Source organism: Heptranchias perlo, chromosome 20, assembly GCF_035084215.1.
Source record: "Heptranchias perlo isolate sHepPer1 chromosome 20, sHepPer1.hap1, whole genome shotgun sequence".
In the NCBI taxonomy this organism is placed as follows: Eukaryota; Metazoa; Chordata; class Chondrichthyes; order Hexanchiformes; family Hexanchidae; genus Heptranchias; species Heptranchias perlo.
Window position 1 is genome coordinate 24661221 of NC_090344.1, and position 18028 is coordinate 24679248.

At 44.7% G+C, this 18028-nt stretch overlaps 1 protein-coding gene and 1 non-coding gene across 2 annotated transcripts; one reads left to right on the forward strand and one right to left on the reverse strand.

The window, feature by feature from the left end:
• Positions 1 to 1487: 1487 nt before the first annotated feature.
• trnay-gua (transfer RNA tyrosine (anticodon GUA)) lies at positions 1488 to 1582 on the forward strand. The gene is made up of 2 exons: positions 1488 to 1524; positions 1547 to 1582. It is a non-coding gene; the product is annotated as a tRNA-Tyr (tRNA).
• A 5427-nt stretch (positions 1583 to 7009) lies between these two features.
• On the reverse strand, positions 7010 to 8934 carry LOC137336089 (zinc finger protein 271-like; the record flags this gene model as incomplete). The annotated part of the gene is made up of 1 exon (XM_068001579.1): positions 7010 to 8934. A coding segment is annotated over one exon (1593 nt), but the record flags the coding sequence as incomplete, so codon positions are not given.
• Between the last annotated feature and the right edge of the window lie 9094 nt (positions 8935 to 18028).

Genomic DNA, 18028 nt, shown 5'->3' on the forward strand with positions numbered 1-18028 from the left:
GATCTGAGAGTTGGGATTTTTCTTTATTCTGTGATGCATTTTGGTAGTTCGAATCGTGCCAGGACCTGCTCCGTTAATGGTAGGGCGTTGGGGAGAGTTATAGAACAAAGAGATCTAGGAGTACAGGTTCATAGCTCCTTGAAAGTGGAGTCACAGGTGGATAGGGTGGTGAAGAAGGCATTGAGCTTGCTTGGTTTCATTGGTCAGAACATTGAATACAGGAGTTGGGATGTCTTATTGAAGTTGTACAAGACATTAGTAAGGCCACACTTGGAATACTGTGTACAATTCTGATCACCCTATTATGGAAAGGATATTATTAAACTAGAAAGAGTGCAGAAAAGATTTACTAGGATGCTACCAGGACTTGATGGTTTGACTTATAGGGAGAGGTTGGATAGGCTGAGACTTTTTTCCTTGGAGAGTAGGGTGATCTGATAGAAGTCTATAAAATAATGAGGGGCATAGATAAGGTAGATAGTCAAAATCTTTTCCCAAATGTCGGGGAGTCTATAACGAGGGGGCATAGATTTAAGGTGAGAGGGGAGAGATACAAAATGGTCCAGAGGGGCAATTTTTTCACTCAAAGGGTGGTGAGTGTCTGGAACGAGCTGCCAGAGGCAGTAATAGAGGCGGGTACAATTTTGTGTTTTAAAAAGCATTTGGACAGTTGCATGGGTAAGATGGGTATAGAGGGATATGGGCCAAGTGCAGGCAATTGGGACTAGCTTAGTGGTATAAACTGGGCGACATGGATATGTTGGGCCGAAGGGCCTGTTTCCATGTTGCAATCTTCTATGATTCTATGTCCACTCAAAGAGTTTGATAACAGAATTATTCCTTTGAATTTACTGCTGGATTATTGGGCCGTGATGTGTTTACTTGTTTGTATTTTGTTGAATACATTTGGAGAGTGGATTTAAATTTAAGCCGAGATTCCCATACCTGATGCTCTATTCACACATCGAAGGTCAACGAGATGCTGTGGGACACACGATAAGTCCAGGAGCTAAAAGTGATTCACAGACTGGGTTTTGTGTTTAGTGATCCCGGGTACATTACTGATACCTTCCCTGGATCCCAAGGCTGGGAGAGGCACTCGGGAAGGACCGGGGAACTGGGACTTGGCCATGAGAGTAATTGAAGGTATGTGAACTGAAATAATCTACAGTGAGAAAGGAGGAAGACATAATAATCGGTCATTCGGACATCAATTAGTCTCTTATCTTGAATTCATCAAGTAATTGACCCATTCTGTTTGTAACAAAGTTGATTTATTTGACATATATCCAGAATATTGAATTTCAGCCCAGTTATAGCGGTTATTAACATCAGCAGAAACAAATCCCAACTTCCAGAATGAAGTTCTGCTGCTGAAACCCTCATCCGTGCCTTTGTTTAACTCGAGACTCGACTGTTTCACGAGTCTGAACATGTCAACAGGCGCACGGTGAACAATCACCAAAGACAATCCTTTCTATCACTTCCCTTCGATAGCTCAGCTGGTAGAGCGGAGGACTGTAGTGAATTAAACCAAAGTAAAGTCATCCTTAGGTCGCTGGTTCAATTCCGGCTCGAAGGAGTGAGTGTACTTTTGGAATAAGCAACAATTACCTCAAGGTCGCTCTTTGAACTTTGCAGGCAGCTTGCAGATTAACATGTTGCCACTGAGTCACAGGACACCACTTTTCATTTCTCAAATCTTGAAGCTTTCTGTGTGTGCCCGAGCACGGCTGTTTCACTCGAGCATTTCCCTCTGCTCACCAGCAGGGAGTGCCTTTGAGCAGCAACACTTCAAATCGCCCTCAATTTCAGGCAAAAAGGTCTTCGATCAGTCAGTCAGTCAGGGCTCACGCTGCTCCCTCAAGCTCGGGCGGCTGTTGCTTTCCGGTGACCTCGTCTTCCTTCCGCAGGCTCGGGCTCTTCTCAGCATCATTCATTACTGTGGCTTCCCGTTCTGCTGTTCCTCACTTGCTGATGCTCGATACCGCCGATTAGAGCAAAGTATTTCATATATTCAGGGATCCATAACCCAAGGCAAGATTTCTCTGCTGATCGTGGAGCAGCTTGGAGGCAAGTGTGAGGCAGGAACTGTGAAGGGCGATTTACAAACAGCAAACGAGGTTTAGCTCAACTGGCAGATCGCTCACTTGGCATGTGAGAAGTAGTGGGATCGTTGATTATATTCTCCACTCACCGATTGTCTTGGTGCAATTATACAGAAACAAGAGTGTTGTCAGCGAGTCCATAGCCCATGCACTTCCTAATCTTCGCTGTGTGTTTGGGTACAGAGAGGTCAAGAGGCAGCAAATCTGCAGTAAGCAAAAGTTCTTGATTTTGCTCTGCAGCAAAGATGGAAAGATGAGGTGAGAGATAGAAAAAAAGCTTCGTAATCCCTGAGGTCTTCTCTGAAGATTGAATTCAGGACCTTCAGATTTTGACACTGATGCCCTGCTTGCTGCAATAAGAAGGCACTTACCAGGTATGCAGCCAGGCAGCATCAGCAATTAGGACAGCTATAAAATAATGCACAGTTTGCAAAAAAAAACATCTGAGCCAGGAAGGAATCAAACCGATAGTCTTCTGATCCGTAGGCAGATGCGTTATCAATTGGACCACTCACCCAGGTTATAGTGAGGAAGTAGCAGAGGGAGGCAGTGGGCATGGCGGAGGTACTAAATAAATACTTTGCATCTGTCTTTACCAAGGAAGAAAATGCTGCCAGAGTGTCAGTAAAGGAAGATGTCGTTGAGATACTGGATTGGCTAAAAATCATAAAGAGGAGGTACTTGAAAGGCTGGCTGTACTTAAAGTAGAAACGTCATCTGGTCCGGATGGGATGCATCCTCGGTTGCTGAGGGAAGTAACGGTGGAAATTGCAGAGGTGCTGGTCATAATCTTCCAAACATCCTTAGATATGGGGGATATGCCAGAGGACTGGAGAATTGCAAATGTAACACCATTGTTCAAGAAAGGGTGAAAGACAAAACCCAGCGTCTACAGACCAGTCAGTTTAACCTCGGCAGTGGAGAAAGTTCCAGCAACGATAATCGGGGACAGAATTAGCAGTCACTTGGACAAGGATTAGGGAAAGCCAGCACGGATTTGTTAAAGGCAAATCGTGTTTAACTAACTTGATACAGTTTTTTGATAAGGTAACAGAGAGGGTCGATGAGGGAAATGCAGTTGATGTGGTGTGTATGGACTTTCAAAAGGCATTCAATAAAGTGCCGCCTAATGGGCTTGTCATCAAGATTGAAGCCCATGGAATAAAAGGGGCAGTAGCAGCATGGATACAGAATTGGCCAAATAACAGGAAACAGAATGTAGTGGTGAACAGCTGTTTTTCGGAATGGAGGGAGGTATACAACGGTGTTCCCCAGGGGTCGGTGCTGGGACCACTGCTTTTCTTGATATACATTAATGACTTGGACTTGGGTATACAGGGCACAACTTCCAAATTCTTGCTACCAAAATGCTCCAATTCACTGTCATCTGCATTAAAATTCATTGGCCAATTATACACCCATTTTGCAAGTTTATTAATGTATTTTGTATTTGGTCACAATCTTCATCAATATTATCCAAACTCCACCCCACCCCGCCAATCTGGTGTCATCTGTTAATTTTGAAATTGTACTTCCGATTCCCGAGTCCAAATCATTTATGTGAATTGTGAACAGTGGTCCCTGAACCAATCCTTGTGGAACATCACTTTCCACCTTATACAGTGTGAGTAGCTACAATTAACCCCTGCTATCTGTTTTAGAGCAGTAGTCAAGAGAAATTTCTTTACATAGGGAGTAGGCAGTCTGTGGAATTCACTTCCACGGTTAGTGTTTGGGGCACACAGTTCTGTAATGACAAGTGGTCCTCATGTTTTTATCCAAGACAGGCCTCAGCCCAGTCATTTACTCCAAATGTTGGTGCAATAGTTCAAGCTCAGAGGCGCCAGGTATCGGGAGCAGCAGTAGCAGAAAACAACATCTTAATGTATGGAAGTAACAATAGAGTTCATTTTCATCTCTTTCCAGTTTAATAACTTTTGCTGAATGTGGCCCAGGCCAAGTGTCATGATATCGGGTCAGGTTCACCATAGGAAATGAGTTTGACACCCCTGAGATAGACAATGTGAACCGGATTACCCTCATCCACTAACCCAGCAACTTCTTCAAAAAACTCAAGCAAGTTTGTGAGACACCATTTTCTTTCCCAGAAGCCGTGTTGAGTATCTCGAATGGCCCCTTCTCTTTCCCCGTGATCATAAACAGCATCTCTTAGGATCCCTTCAAGCATCTTCCCTCTGATCGATGTCACACTGATGGGCCTGTCTTTCCCTGGCTCTGATTTGTCTCCTTTTATGAAAATGGGAACTACGTGAGCTACCTTCCAATCTCAGGGGACAATCCCTGACTCTATTGAGCTGTTGAAGATACAGGCAAGGGGCTCACAGAGCACCCGTCCCATCTCTTTAAACACCCGGGGGTGGATATCATCTGGACCTGGAGCACAAAGTATTTTGAGATTTCATATTTTATCCAAGATGACATTCCTTTCTATTTTAATATTTATGATGTTATTGTTGACAGCACATCCCACAGCTGGAATCTGAGCATCATCCACAGGAGTGTAGGCTGATGAGAAATAGTCATTTAACAGCTTTTGAGGGGGTGACTAGGCGTGTGGATGAGGGTAACGCAGTGGATGTGGTATACATGGATTTCAGTAAGGCCTTCGATAAAGTCCCCCACAGGAGACTGGTCAAGAAGGTACGAGCCCATGGAATCCAGGGTGCCTTGGCACTTTGGATACAAAACTGGCTTAGTGGCAGAAGGCAGAGGGTGATGCTCGAAGGTTGTTTTTGTGACTGGAAGCCTGTGGCCAGTGGGGTACCACAGGGATCGGTGCTGGGTCACTTGCTGTTTGTGGTCTACATTAATGACTTGGATATGAATGTAAAAGGTATGATCAGTAAGTTCGCTGATGATACAAAAATTGGTAGGGTGGTAAATAGCGAGGAGGATAGCCTCAGTCTGCAGGACGATATAGATGGGTTGGTCAGATGGGCGGAACAGTGGCAAATGGAATTTAACCCGGAAAAGTGCGAGGTGATGCACTTTGGAGGGACTAACAAGGCAAGGGAATACACAATGAATGGGAGGACCCTAGGCAAGACAGAGGGTCAGAGGGATCTTGGTGTGCAAGTTCACAGATCCCTGAAGGCGGCGGAACAGGTAGATAAGGTGGTAAAGAAGGCATATGGGATACTTGCCTTTATTAGCCGAGGCATAGAATATAAGAGCAAGGAGGTTATGATGGAACTGTATAAAACACTGGTTAGGCCACAGCTGGAGTACTGTGTGCAGTTCTGGTCGCCACACTACAGGAAGGATGTGATCGCTTTGGAGAGGGTGCAGAGGAGATTCACCAGGATGCTACCAGGGCTGGAGCGCTTCAGCTATGAAGAGAGACTGGGAAGATTGGGTTTGTTTTCCTTGGAGCAGAGGAGGCTGAGGGGGGACATGATTGAGGTGTACAAAATTATGAGGGGCACAGATAGGATGGATACTAAGGAGCTTTTTCCCTTCATTGTGGGTACTATAACAAGGGGACATAGATTCAGGTAAAAGGCAGGAGGTTTAGAGGGGATTTGAGAAAGAACTTTTTCACCCAGAGGGTGGTTGGAGTCTGGAACTCACTGCCTGAAAGGGTTGTGGAGGCAGGAACCCTCACAACATTCAAGAAGCATTTGGATGAGCACTTGAAATGCCATAGCATACAAGGCTACGGACCAAATGCTGGAATATGGGATTAGAGTAGACAGGGCTGATGGCAGGCGCGGACACGATGGGCCGAAGGGCCTCTATCCGTGCTGTATAACTCTATGACTCTATGACTAGCTCTGCTATAGCCCGGGAATCTGTCCTGAACTGTCTTTCAGTGGCCCTAAACCATCTTTAATGGTCTTCTGAATCCTGACCTAGCTGGAAAGACGTTTGCTATTATTCCCACAATTGTGCACCATCTTCTTTTCCAAAGATCTCTTAGATTCTCGAATGGCTGCTTGTGTCTCCCTCAATTGTGGGTGATATTTGACCAAATTCTCCTGTAAACTGAATTGATCCTGATCCGATCTGGGTTAAATGTAAGACAGTTCAGGGAGTCGGGAATCATTCACCCCGAGACCTACACTGACAGGTAAAACCCCAGATGGTTCCTTAGTAAGGATTCCTCTGGTTCCTCGGCATATATTTGTCAGGATACCGAAACCCAGCTTTCTTACAGTCCACTCCTGGAGGCCCCACTCCGTGAGTCGACAACCTTCAGCAGTGTCAGTGGTGGAGTTCCGCAGTGGGAGTGATCCCAGAGTAACTGTCGGGATCGCCCCCACCCTGTGGATGGTCCGGGTCGTGTATTTTTAGTGATCCTGGTGTCTAACACGCACACATCAATAAAACCATGAATTCTGGAAACACACTGCAGGTCCTTCTTTATCTGGAGATCGAATGACTGTTGTATAATTGTACCAGCAGTTAACAGGCTCCTGGGAACTCCTCCCTCTGCTATTTTAATGCAGACTTTAACTCATTTATTTTAACGGGATTAATTAAATGAGTTAACACCTGCCTTAAATGGTAGACTCAGGACTGTCACTCAAACAGTTGAAATCTCCATAGAATAATTACCACAGTCATTTTTAGACTGGATGCCTCACAGCGACTTTACTGTCAGAGAAGGGAGACGAGAAAGACCAAAGTGCCGTTTGCCCCTCTCAGTGTGGCCCTGAAGGACTGTGTCCAGGCTGAAGTTCTGTTCCCACCGGACGATCCTCCCCCCAGATTGTCCTTTCTGAGCTCCAGTCAGGTGATGCTAAACACTCAGGTGGGAAAGACCAAAATCTACAACAAGGTGTTGAAAATAAAGTTGATTTATTTAAGAGATATCCAGAATATTAAACTCCAGCCCAGTTATAGGGGTTATTGACATCAGAAGAAACAAACCCCAACTGTCAGAATGAACATGGTTCAGTCCTGGATGTGATTAACAGCAGAATCCAACCCCTGCAGTCATATGTGAACTCGCTGGTGTCTCAGCACGTGTGATGACTGAGTGAATCCCTTCCCACACACGGAGCAGGTGAACAGTCTCTCCCCAATGGGCATGTGTTGATGTGTCAGCAGTTCATTTCTGCTTTTAAAGCTCTTCTCACAGTCAGTGAATTAAAAGGTCACTCAATAGTGTGAACAAGTTGATGTTTCAGAAGGTGGGATGAATTAGTGAATCCCTTCCCACACACGGAGCAGGTGAACAGCCTTTCCCCAGTGTGAGTGCGTTGATGTCTCAGCAGTTTGTTTCTGATTTTAAATCTCTTCCCAAAGTCAGAACATTTAAAGGTCTCTCACCAGTGTGAACTCGCTGGTGTCTCAGCAGGGTGGATGACCGAGTGAATCCCTTCCCACACACGGAGCAGGTGAATGGCCTCTCCCCAGTGTGAGTGCGCTGGTGTGTCAGCAGATCAATTTTTCTTTTAAATCTCTTCTCACAATCAGAACATTTAAAAGGTCTCTCATCGGAGTGAACTCGCTGGTGTGACAGAAGGTTGGATGACCGAGTAAATCTCTTCTCACACAAGGTGCAGGTGAACGGTCTCTCCCCAGTGTGACTGCGTTGGTGTCTCACCATTTCGTTTCTGATTTTAAATCTCTTCTCACAGTCAGGACATTTAAAAGGTCTCTCATCAGTGTGAACTTGCTGGTGTTGCAGAAGGTGTGATGAATGAGTGAATCTCTTCTTACACACAGAGCAGATGAGCGGTCTCTCCCCAGTGTGAACTCGCTGGTGTATCAGCAGGTTGGATGACCAAGTGAATCCCTTCCCACACACGAAGCAGGTGAATGGCCTCTCCCCAGTGTGAACTCGCTGGTGTGACAGAAGGTGGGATGACCGAGTGAATCCCTTCCCACACACGAAGCAGGTGAACGGTCTCTCCCCAGTGTGAACTCGCTGGTGTGATAGAAGGTCTGATGACCGAGTGAATCCCTTCCCACACGCAGAGCAGGTGAACGGCTTCTCCCCAGTGTGAGTGCGTTGGTGTGTCAGCAGATTAATTTTGCTTTTAAATCTCTTCTCACAGTCAGAACATTTAAAAGGTCTCTCATCAGTGTGAACTCGCTGGTGTCTCAGCAGGTTGGATGACCAAGTAAATCTCTTCTCACACACGGTGCAGGTGAACGGCCTCTCCCCAGTGTGAGTGCGTTGGTGTCTCAGTAGTTCGTTTCTGGTTTTAAATCTCTTCGCACAGTCAGAACATTTAAAAGGTCTCTCATCAGTGTGAACTTGCTGGTGTTGCAGAAGGTGTGATGAATGAGTGAATCTGTTCTTACACACGGAGCAGGAGAACGGCCTCTCCCCAGTGTGAGTGCGTTGGTGTCTCAGTAGTTCGTTTCTGGTTTTAAATCTCTTCCCACAGTCAGAACATTTAAAAGGTCTCTCTTCAGAGTGAACTCGCTGGTGTCTCTGTAGGTGGGATGACCGAGTAAATCTCTTCTTACACACGGAGCAGGTGAACGGCCTCTCCCCAGTGTGAACTCGTTGGTGTGTCAGCAGGGTGGATGACCGAGTGAATCCCTTCCCACAAACGGAGCAGGTGAACGGCCTCTCCCCAGTGTGAGTGTGTTGGTGTGTCAGCAGGTTACTTTTGCTTTTAAACCTCTTCTCACAGTCCGAACATTTAAAAGGTCTCTCATCAAAGTGAAATCGCTGGTGTGTCAGGAGGGTGTATGACTGAGTGAATCCCTTCCCACACACGGAGCAGGTGAACGGTCTCTCCCCGGTGTGATTGCGTCGATGAATTTCCAGCTTTGAAGGGGAATTGAATCCCTTCCCACAGTCCCCACATTTCCACGGTTTCTCCGTGGTCCGGGTGTCCTTGTGTCTCTCCAGGTTGGACGATCAGTTGAAGCCTCGTCCACACACAGAACACGTGTACGGTTTCTCCCCGCTGTGAATGGTCTGATGTTTTTGCAGACTGTGTAACTGGTTAAAGCTCTTTCCACAGTCAGTGCACTGGAACACTCTCACTCGGGTGTGTGTGTCTCGGTGCTTTTCCACTCACACTGATGTTTGAAATCTTCTCCCAGAGATAGAACAGACAAACATTTCTCCTTCCACATTCAAAAGCCGATGATATTCAGGTCCTGATGAATCGAGTGACTCTGTCAGATCGTGACGTGATCTTTGGTTTGAGTTTCCTGTCTGCAAATCCTCCCCTTCTCATACCCTGTAAAAGGAGTTTATAAAAATTATCACTGTAAATACAGGATAGAAATTCAGATCAGATAACTCTACTTTCTATGGAACATTCTTTACTCTCTTATTCCTTTAAGCTGTAAATCCCCGTCCCACACACTCTCCCTCCTCCCTGTGCTGAAATCCAAACCCATCGCATCATCTTTCAGTGGCCCTAAACCATGAGTGAAAGGGTGAGAGGAATGTGAGAGTGAGTGTGAGAGAGTGCATGTGAGAAAGTGCATGTGAGAGAGTGAATGTGAGAGAGTGAGTGTGAGAGAGTGAATGTGAGAGAGTGAATGTGAGAGAGTGAATGTGAGAGAGTGAATGTGAGAGAGTGAATGTGAGTACAGCAGTGAGCTCGGTGTGGAGAATGAAGTGGGGCAGGTGGAGCATATTTCAGTGGGGCAGCAGTGATCATAATCTCATTCGGTTTCGAACAGTTATGGAAAAGGACAAGGGACAGTCAAATGTGAAAATTCTTAACTGGAGGAGGGCTAATTCCAGTGAGTTAAAAAGGGATCTTGTCCAGGTGGATTGGAATCAAAAATTGGCAACAAAACAGTAATTGAACAATGGGAGGCCTTCAAGGAGGAGTGGGTTGAGAGTGGACAGATTCCCACGAGGAGGAACGGAATGGCATCCAGAGATAGAGCTCCCTGGATGACTGAAGATATAGAGATTACCATTTCTCCTTCATTTACAGATGCTCCCTGACTGATCACCGTTTCTCCTTCATTTGCAAACGCTCGTTGACCGATCACCATTTCTCTTTCATTTACAGACGCTCCCTGACCAATCACCATTTCTCAGATTTACAGACACTCCCTGACCGATCACCATTTTTCGTTCATTTACAGACGCTCACTGACCGATCACCATTTGTCCTTCATTTACAGATGCTCCCTGACTGATCACCATTTCTCCTTCATTTACAGACGCTCCCTGAGCGATCACCATTTCTCGTTCATTTGCAGACGCTCCCTGACCGATCACCATTTCTCCTTCATTTGCAGACGCTCCCTGAGAATTCCCAGTTTACACCGCGCATGCGCGGGTCCGCGGCCTTTTGTTGAGAGTTGGTCCGGAGCGAAACGGGAGAAACCGGAAACCGGCGGGTAGTGAGGGGGGATAATGTTCACTGTTTTATATTCGGGTCTGGGGCCGCACTCGGGGTTTGTGAAGCCTGAGCCTGGGCCTGAGCCCGGACCCGGGCCCCGGGGTTTATTGATCCTCTTGCTCCGATCCTCTCACCTGCACCGAACGCGCTCCTCCCGCAGCCTCGACTGACCGCGCATGCTCAGGACACGCTGCCCGATAATGAGTCAGACTGCGCCTGCGCACTGTGCTCCACTGATTCAGATAGGGCACAATCTGTACCGTGCTGCATGCTGGGTGGTACAGCCGCCATCGATGTTCTTAAAATCTGGCCCAAAAGCAAAGACATTGGATGCAGAGAGATCGCGTTTGGATCTCGGATGAAGGAACAGAGTATCTTGTGGCAAATTTGCTGATGATACAAAGATCGGTGGAAAAGCAAGTTGCGATGAGGATACAAAGTATCTGTGAAGGTATGTTAACAGGTTAAAGGAATGGGCAAAAAATTGGCAGATGGAATATAATGTGGGAAAATGTGAAGTCATCCACTTTGGGGAGCAATAATAAAAAAACAAATTATTATTTGAAAGGGGAAATACTACAAAATGCTGCGGTCCAGAGGGAGCTGGGTGTCCTCGTGCATGAAACACAAGAAGTCAACATACAGGTGCAGCAGGTAATCAATAATTCAAAAGTTTAATATATTATATAAATAGTTCAATAGTTTAATTTACTATGTAAATAATTGAATTATTTAATGTATTGTATAAATTATTCAAGTGTTTAATTTATTACATGTATAATTTAATAGTTTAATTCATTATATAAATAATCCATTGTATAATTTATTATATGAAGAATTCAATACTTTAATTGATTATATAAGTAATTAAATAGTTTAATTTATTATATAAGTTATTGAGTCGTTTTATTTAATGTATAAACAATTCAATTGAATAATTTATTATATAAATAATTCAATTGTTAAATTTATTCTCTAAATAATTCAACAGCATAATTCATTATATAAATAATTCAAGCGTTTAATTCATGATATAAATAAACGAATTTTTAAATTTACGATATTAATAATTTATTAGATAAACAATTTAATTGTTTAATTCATCAAATAATTCACGTGTCATATTTATTATATAAATAATTCAAGTGTTTAAATTATTATATAAATTAAATTGTTCTTTTATTGTATCAATAATTCAAGTGTTTAATTATATAAATAACTCAATAGTTTAATTCATTATATAAATATAATAATTGTTTAATTTATGATATAAATAATTCAATTGTTTAAATTATTATGTGAACAATTCAAGTGTTTAATTTATTATATAAATAATTCAATAGTTCAACTCATTATATAATCAATTGTTTAATTTATTATATAAAGATGAGTGTTTCATTTATTAATTAAATTGTTTAATTTATGGCATAAATAATTCGATTGATTAAATTATACAAATAATTCAATCGTTTAATTTATTATGTCATTAGTTGAATTGTTTAATTTATTATATAAATTATTCAAGTGTTTAATTTATGATATGAATAATTCAAATGTTTCATTTATTATAAAGAGAATTCAATAGTTTAAATTATTCGATTGATTAATTTATTATAGCAATAACCAAGAGTTTAATTTATTACATCAAACATTCAATAGCTAAATTTACGTTATAAATAATTCAATAGTTTAATTCATCCTATCAATTATTCAGGTGTTTAATTTTACATAAATAATTCAAGCGTTTAATTCATGATATAAATAAACGAATTGTTTAATTTACGATATTAATAATTTATTCGATAAACAATTTAATTGTTTAATTCATTAAATAATTCATGTGTCAAATTTATTATATAAATAATTCAAGTGTTTAAATTATTATATAAATTAAATTGTTCTTTTATTGTATAAATAATTCAAGTGTTTAATTATATAAATAACTCAATAGCTTAATTCATTATATAAATATAATAATTGTTTAATTTATGATACAAATAATTCAATTGTTTAAATTATTATGTGAACAATTCAAGTGTTTAATTTATTATATAAAAAATTAAATAGTTCAACTCATTATATAATCAATTGTTTAATTTATTATGTAAAGTCTAGTGTTTCATTTATTAATTAAATTGTTTCTTTATCATATAAATGATTCAATTGTTTAATTTATTCTCCAAATAATTCGTTTGATTAAATTATATAAATAATCCAATAGTTTAATTTATTATATAAATTATTCAAGTAATTTATGATATGAATAATTCAAATGTTTCATTTATTATAAAGAGAATTCAATAGTTTAAAATATTCGATTGATTAATTCATTATAGAAATAACCAAGAGATTAATTTATTATATAAAACATTCAACAGCTAAATTTATTATATAAATAATTCAATAGTTTAATTCATCATCTAAATTGTTCAAGTGTTTAATTTTATATGAATAATTCAATAGTTTAATATGTTATATAATTAATAAACTGTTTAATTTTTTGTTTAAATAATTGAATTGTTTAATTTATTATATAAATAATTCAATTGATTAATATATTAGATACATAATTCAGTAGTTTAATTATATAAATAATTCAAGTGTATAATTCACTATATAAATAGTTCAGTTGTTTAATTTATTATATAAATAATTCAATTGGTGAATTTATTATACAAATAAACAAGTGTTTAATTTATTATATGAAACAGTGAAGTGTATAATTTATTACAAAAATAGTTCAATTGTTTACTTTATTATTTAAACATTTCAAGTGTTTAATTTATTATCTAAATAATTCACTAGTTTAATTTGTTAAATAAATAATTTAAAGGTTTTGTTTATTATATAAATAATTCAATAGTTTAATTCATAATATAAATAATCAATTGTTTAATTTCTTACATAACTACTTCAGTTGTTAAATTAAACTATTGAATTATTTTTATCATAAATTAATCATCTAAATAATTCAATTGATGAAATTATTATACAAATAAACAAGTGTTTAATTTATTATCTAACTTTATTGTTTAATTTATTATCTAAAGAAGTCAAGTGCTTAATTTATTAGATAAATAACTCAATAGTTTAGTTTACTGTATAAACAATTGAAGTGTTTAATTTACTATATAAATTATTGAAGTGTTTAGTTTATCAAAAATAATTCTACAGCTCAATATATTACATAAATAATACAAGTGTTAAATTTATATATAAAGAAACAATTGTTTATTTTATAATATAAATAATTCAAATGTTTCATTTATTATGTAAATAATTCAAGTGTTTCATTTATTATATAAAAAAATCAAGTGTTAAATTTATTATGTAAATAATTGAACTGATTATTTGATTATCTGAATAATTCAATAGTTTAATTTATTATATGAATTAGCAAGTGTTTAATTTATTATGTAAATGATTCAAGTGTTAAAATTATTATATAAAGACGTCAAGTGTTTAAATTATATAATTAATTCAAAGGTATAATTTATGATATAAATAATTCAAGGGCTCGAATGTAGCAGGCCTGCGGGTTCCCAGCGGGTGGTCCTCCGGGAGCGTGGAAAACGCGCAGGGCGAATTGAACAGATTCAGCCCTGCTTCCGGGTTCTCCGCTCCCCAGCTGCGTGCCGGCCGGCTGCGCATGCGCAGTGCCGTCGACGCGATGTAGGAGCTCCACTTAAAGGGGCAGTCTCCCAAAGCCCCTCCTGCTGCAATCATTAGGCTGGTGATGATGGCTCAGCCAAGGGGAAAGGCTGCGCCACGTTTTTCCGACCTTGCGCTGCAGCTGATGCTGGAGGGCGTGAGGAGGAGGAGGGACACGCTATTCCCGGCGGATGGACGCAAGTTCCCTGCCGCCGCCACCAGGCAGGCATGGGCAGAGGTGGCGGCGGAGGTCAGCAGCAGGGCCAACACCCCAAGGACTTGGGAGCAGTGCCGCAAGCGCTTCAATGACCTGACTAGGTCTGGCAAGGTGAGTACACCAACGCACCCTCCCACAGCCCGTCCCCACCATCACGCCAAACAGATCTCAACCCCTCCTGCAGAGCTACCACAGCGCTCCAGCAGCAATCCTCACAGCCACTCATTCACCACCCTCGCCGTGCCCGCAAGTACCCACCGTCCCTGTCCCCACCCGAACACTACCACACACCCAATCCCTATGCAATGGGATGGGCATGTGGCACACGCATCCTCCCATCCATCTGCGCCACGCTCAACCCACCCACACCGATGCTCGATGCGTCTCACTATGCAATACGCACCCACTCACACATCTGTGTTTTGCCTTGACAGGAGAAGAGGAGCAAGAACAATCGGGAAAGGGCACGCATCGGAGGTGGCCCGCCGCAAGTTGTAGAGCTCACCGACGCAGAGGTGGAGGCGCTCGACCTCGCCCGCACGTGACATTGCCTGTCGGTGGCTGATGGCGAGTGTGTCGCTGAAGAAACGGACGGTAAGGGAAAGCTGACACTCAACACCCATGATCGCGAGTGACCGTATCATCACCTGCCATCAGGCGCACCGTAACGTTGGTCCACATGCCTCATAGTGCCCTCTGTTCTCTTGCAGGGCCGTCTGCGAGTGAAGCGATCGAGGAGGGTGATTCCTCAGACGACATGGCGGTCTCTGAGGGTGCATCGTCACATCAGAACCAACCATCCACCAGCGCAGAGACACGCACCTCGGTGGGTCCCCCTCGCCAACTAGTTGGGGTAGCACTTGGTGAGTCACCGCGCACGATTGAGCATGAGCAGACCCTGGTGGCAGGGGCAGCCGCGGAGGGTCCGCGTCGGTGGGAGCACTCATCTCCAGGCTCTGCTCAGCCGGACCCAGATGCTGAACCCAGGGGGCCACCAGTGAAAAGGAGAGTCGTCGAGGGGCACCAGCTAATTGCTGAGGTGCTGGGAGAGGTGCCGCGCGCATTGTCCACAATTGCGCAGGCGATGGAGGAGTCCAACTCCTGCATGCGGGCATTGGTGGCGCAGGCACAGGAGGGTACCGGCGACACAGGTAGGTGCGGGACTGTCCGCGGTGGAGGACAGGCTGGCCTCCCTCGAGGGTCACGCACAGCTCCAGATCGAGTCCTTGCAGGCCCTGACAACGTCTGTACGGATTCAGGGTGAGCAACATTCCGCCGCCATCAACAGGCTGACGGATACACTAGGGGTGGCCTTGCAAGGCCTCACACATGCCATCCAAACTGCCGTCCAGCAGGGTGGAAGGGGTGATGTGGGCCGAGGCCACGAGAGGGATGATGGTGACCGGGGACATGGAAGCGGGGACGCTTCTCAAGGCGCCTCCATGTCCCACCCGTTGCCCACCTCTCAACCAGTACCCGCAATGGTGCCTCCTCTCCAGGTGGCCGAGTCTGCCCCTGCCCCGGTGCAGGAGGAGCAGTCTGTGGAGGTGCCCTCACGGGCACCGAAACCCAGGGGCAGTCCACCCAAAGCATCTACCCGGTCAAGGCGAGAACATGAGCAACCTGCCACTACCTCTGCTGGAGCCACAGGGGTAGCACCACGTAGGGGTACCCGCAAAAGAAATCCAAAGGCGTTATAAGCACAAAGGGAATACACCAGGGTGTCTATTAATTTGTACATTTTTTTTTTATATCATGTCACATTGTACATATTAAATACGATATTCTCACCACTCCTGCCACCTCTCGTCCATTCTTCCGCGGCCTGTGCAATAGGTGCGTTCCGTGCAGCCCATCATGACGGCGAACACCTGCTGCCACCCATTGGGCACACTGCTGTGGGTGCAGGAGTACTGGCAGCACTCTTCAGTGGAGGGGGCTGGTATGGCCCCTCGCATGTGCAGGTGAGGAGATGCGAGCGCCTCGCACTGTCTGACTCTCGGAGAACCGTTGACGTATGAGTGCCTCCCTGGCCCGGCGACCATCCCGGTGAGTCGCGGCTCGGCGCATGGGTCGTCCACCATCCTCTGGCGCGTCCTCCTCCTCCGCCTCCTCCGCCTCCTCCTCCTCCTCGCCCTCGCCGTCCTCAATGTGGGTGGCGGGTGTGGATGGGGCCTCCTCCAGCGGCACCCCTCTCTGTTGGGCCATGTTGTGCAGGGCACAGCAGACAACTATGATTCGTCCCACTCTGAATGGTGTGTATTGGAGCGCTCCCCCAGAACGATCAAGGCACCTGAAGCGCATCTCGAGAAGCCCTATGGTCTGCTCAATTGTAGACCTGGTAGCAGTGTGGCTGTTATTGTACCGACGCTCCGGCTCGGTGATGGGGTTCCTCAGAGGCGTCATGAGCCACGTGTGTAGGGGATACCCCTTGTCGCCGAGGAGCCAGCCATTGCCGGCGTTGGGTGCCTGCAGGATGGGCGGGACGGCGGACTCCCTGAGGACAAAGGCATCGTGGCAGCTGCCGGGGTATCTGGCGCACACGTGTAGGAATCTCTGGCAGTGGTCACAGATGAGCTGGGCGTTCATGGAGTGATACCCCTTCCTGTTGATCAACAGCCCTGGCGGAGGTGCCCGTATTGCGATGTGGGTGCAGTCGATTACACCCTGCACCCGTGGGAAGCCGGCCATGGCATGGAATCCAACCGCCCTCTCCATCTGGCTGCGCTCGTCCATGGCGAAGTTGATGTAGTGGGAGGCCCTGCGGAACAACCCATCGGTGACCTGCCTTATGCACTTGTGTGCAGAGGACTGACAGACCCCGGTGACGTCCCCGGTGGCACCCTGGAAGGAACCGGATGCGAAGAAGTTGAGGGCAGTGGTGACTTTGACGGCGACAGGTAAGAAGATGCTGCTTGGTCCATCAGGGCGCAGCTCGTCGTTAAGGAGGCTGCAGATGTCGGCGACTACCTGGCGATTGACTCTGAGCCTCCGTATGCACTGCTCCTCGGAGAGATCCATGAAGCTGAGCCTCGCTCTGTACACCCTGTGCGGAGGGTAGTGCCTCCTGCGACGCATCTCTCTCTGCGGTTGCCCTCCCTCCTGCTGTGCAGGTGGATGTGCCACAGCACCGTGTTGGGGGGCTCCACGTCTCCCAGGCGGACGGCGTGGACTGCGAGGCTGCTGGGGCTGGTCATGCTGTTCGTCCTCCGAAGATGTCAACGCACCACCCATCTGGCAGGTGTTGGTCTGAGGGGTTGTGCAGGGTAGGTGGGTGGTTTCTCGCTCTAGGGCTGCGGTTTCACGTCGGTCTGTACTCTGGCTTGGCGGGGGGTGGTGGAGGGCAGGGGTTGCCCTATGTGACGCGGTGGCCTCCTGCGTGGGTGAGGGCTCTCCCACCCGCTGTGGAGTGCACCTTGGCTGCTGCCACAGGCTGCTGGCTGAAACACGACCGGTTGAGGGAGGACTGTTTCCCCCAGTGTGGGAAACTCACTGCCTTGAACCTAAAATCCCACACTTCCTCTTTTGACAGCTGATTCAGCTCATTAACTGACCACAACGAGCAAGGTGAGTACTCTCAAGTGGAACCCCGCTGGCTTTAATTGCCTGCGGGATTCCCACCAGCGGGGCTTTCGCGCGCAGCCCCGCACGTCAGCGCGGTACCCGGAAGTGGCCGGGATTTCGTCGCGATCCGGTCACGTGACCGGATATCGGGATTTTCTGGGCCCCCCCCGCCCTGGAAACCCGCCGGA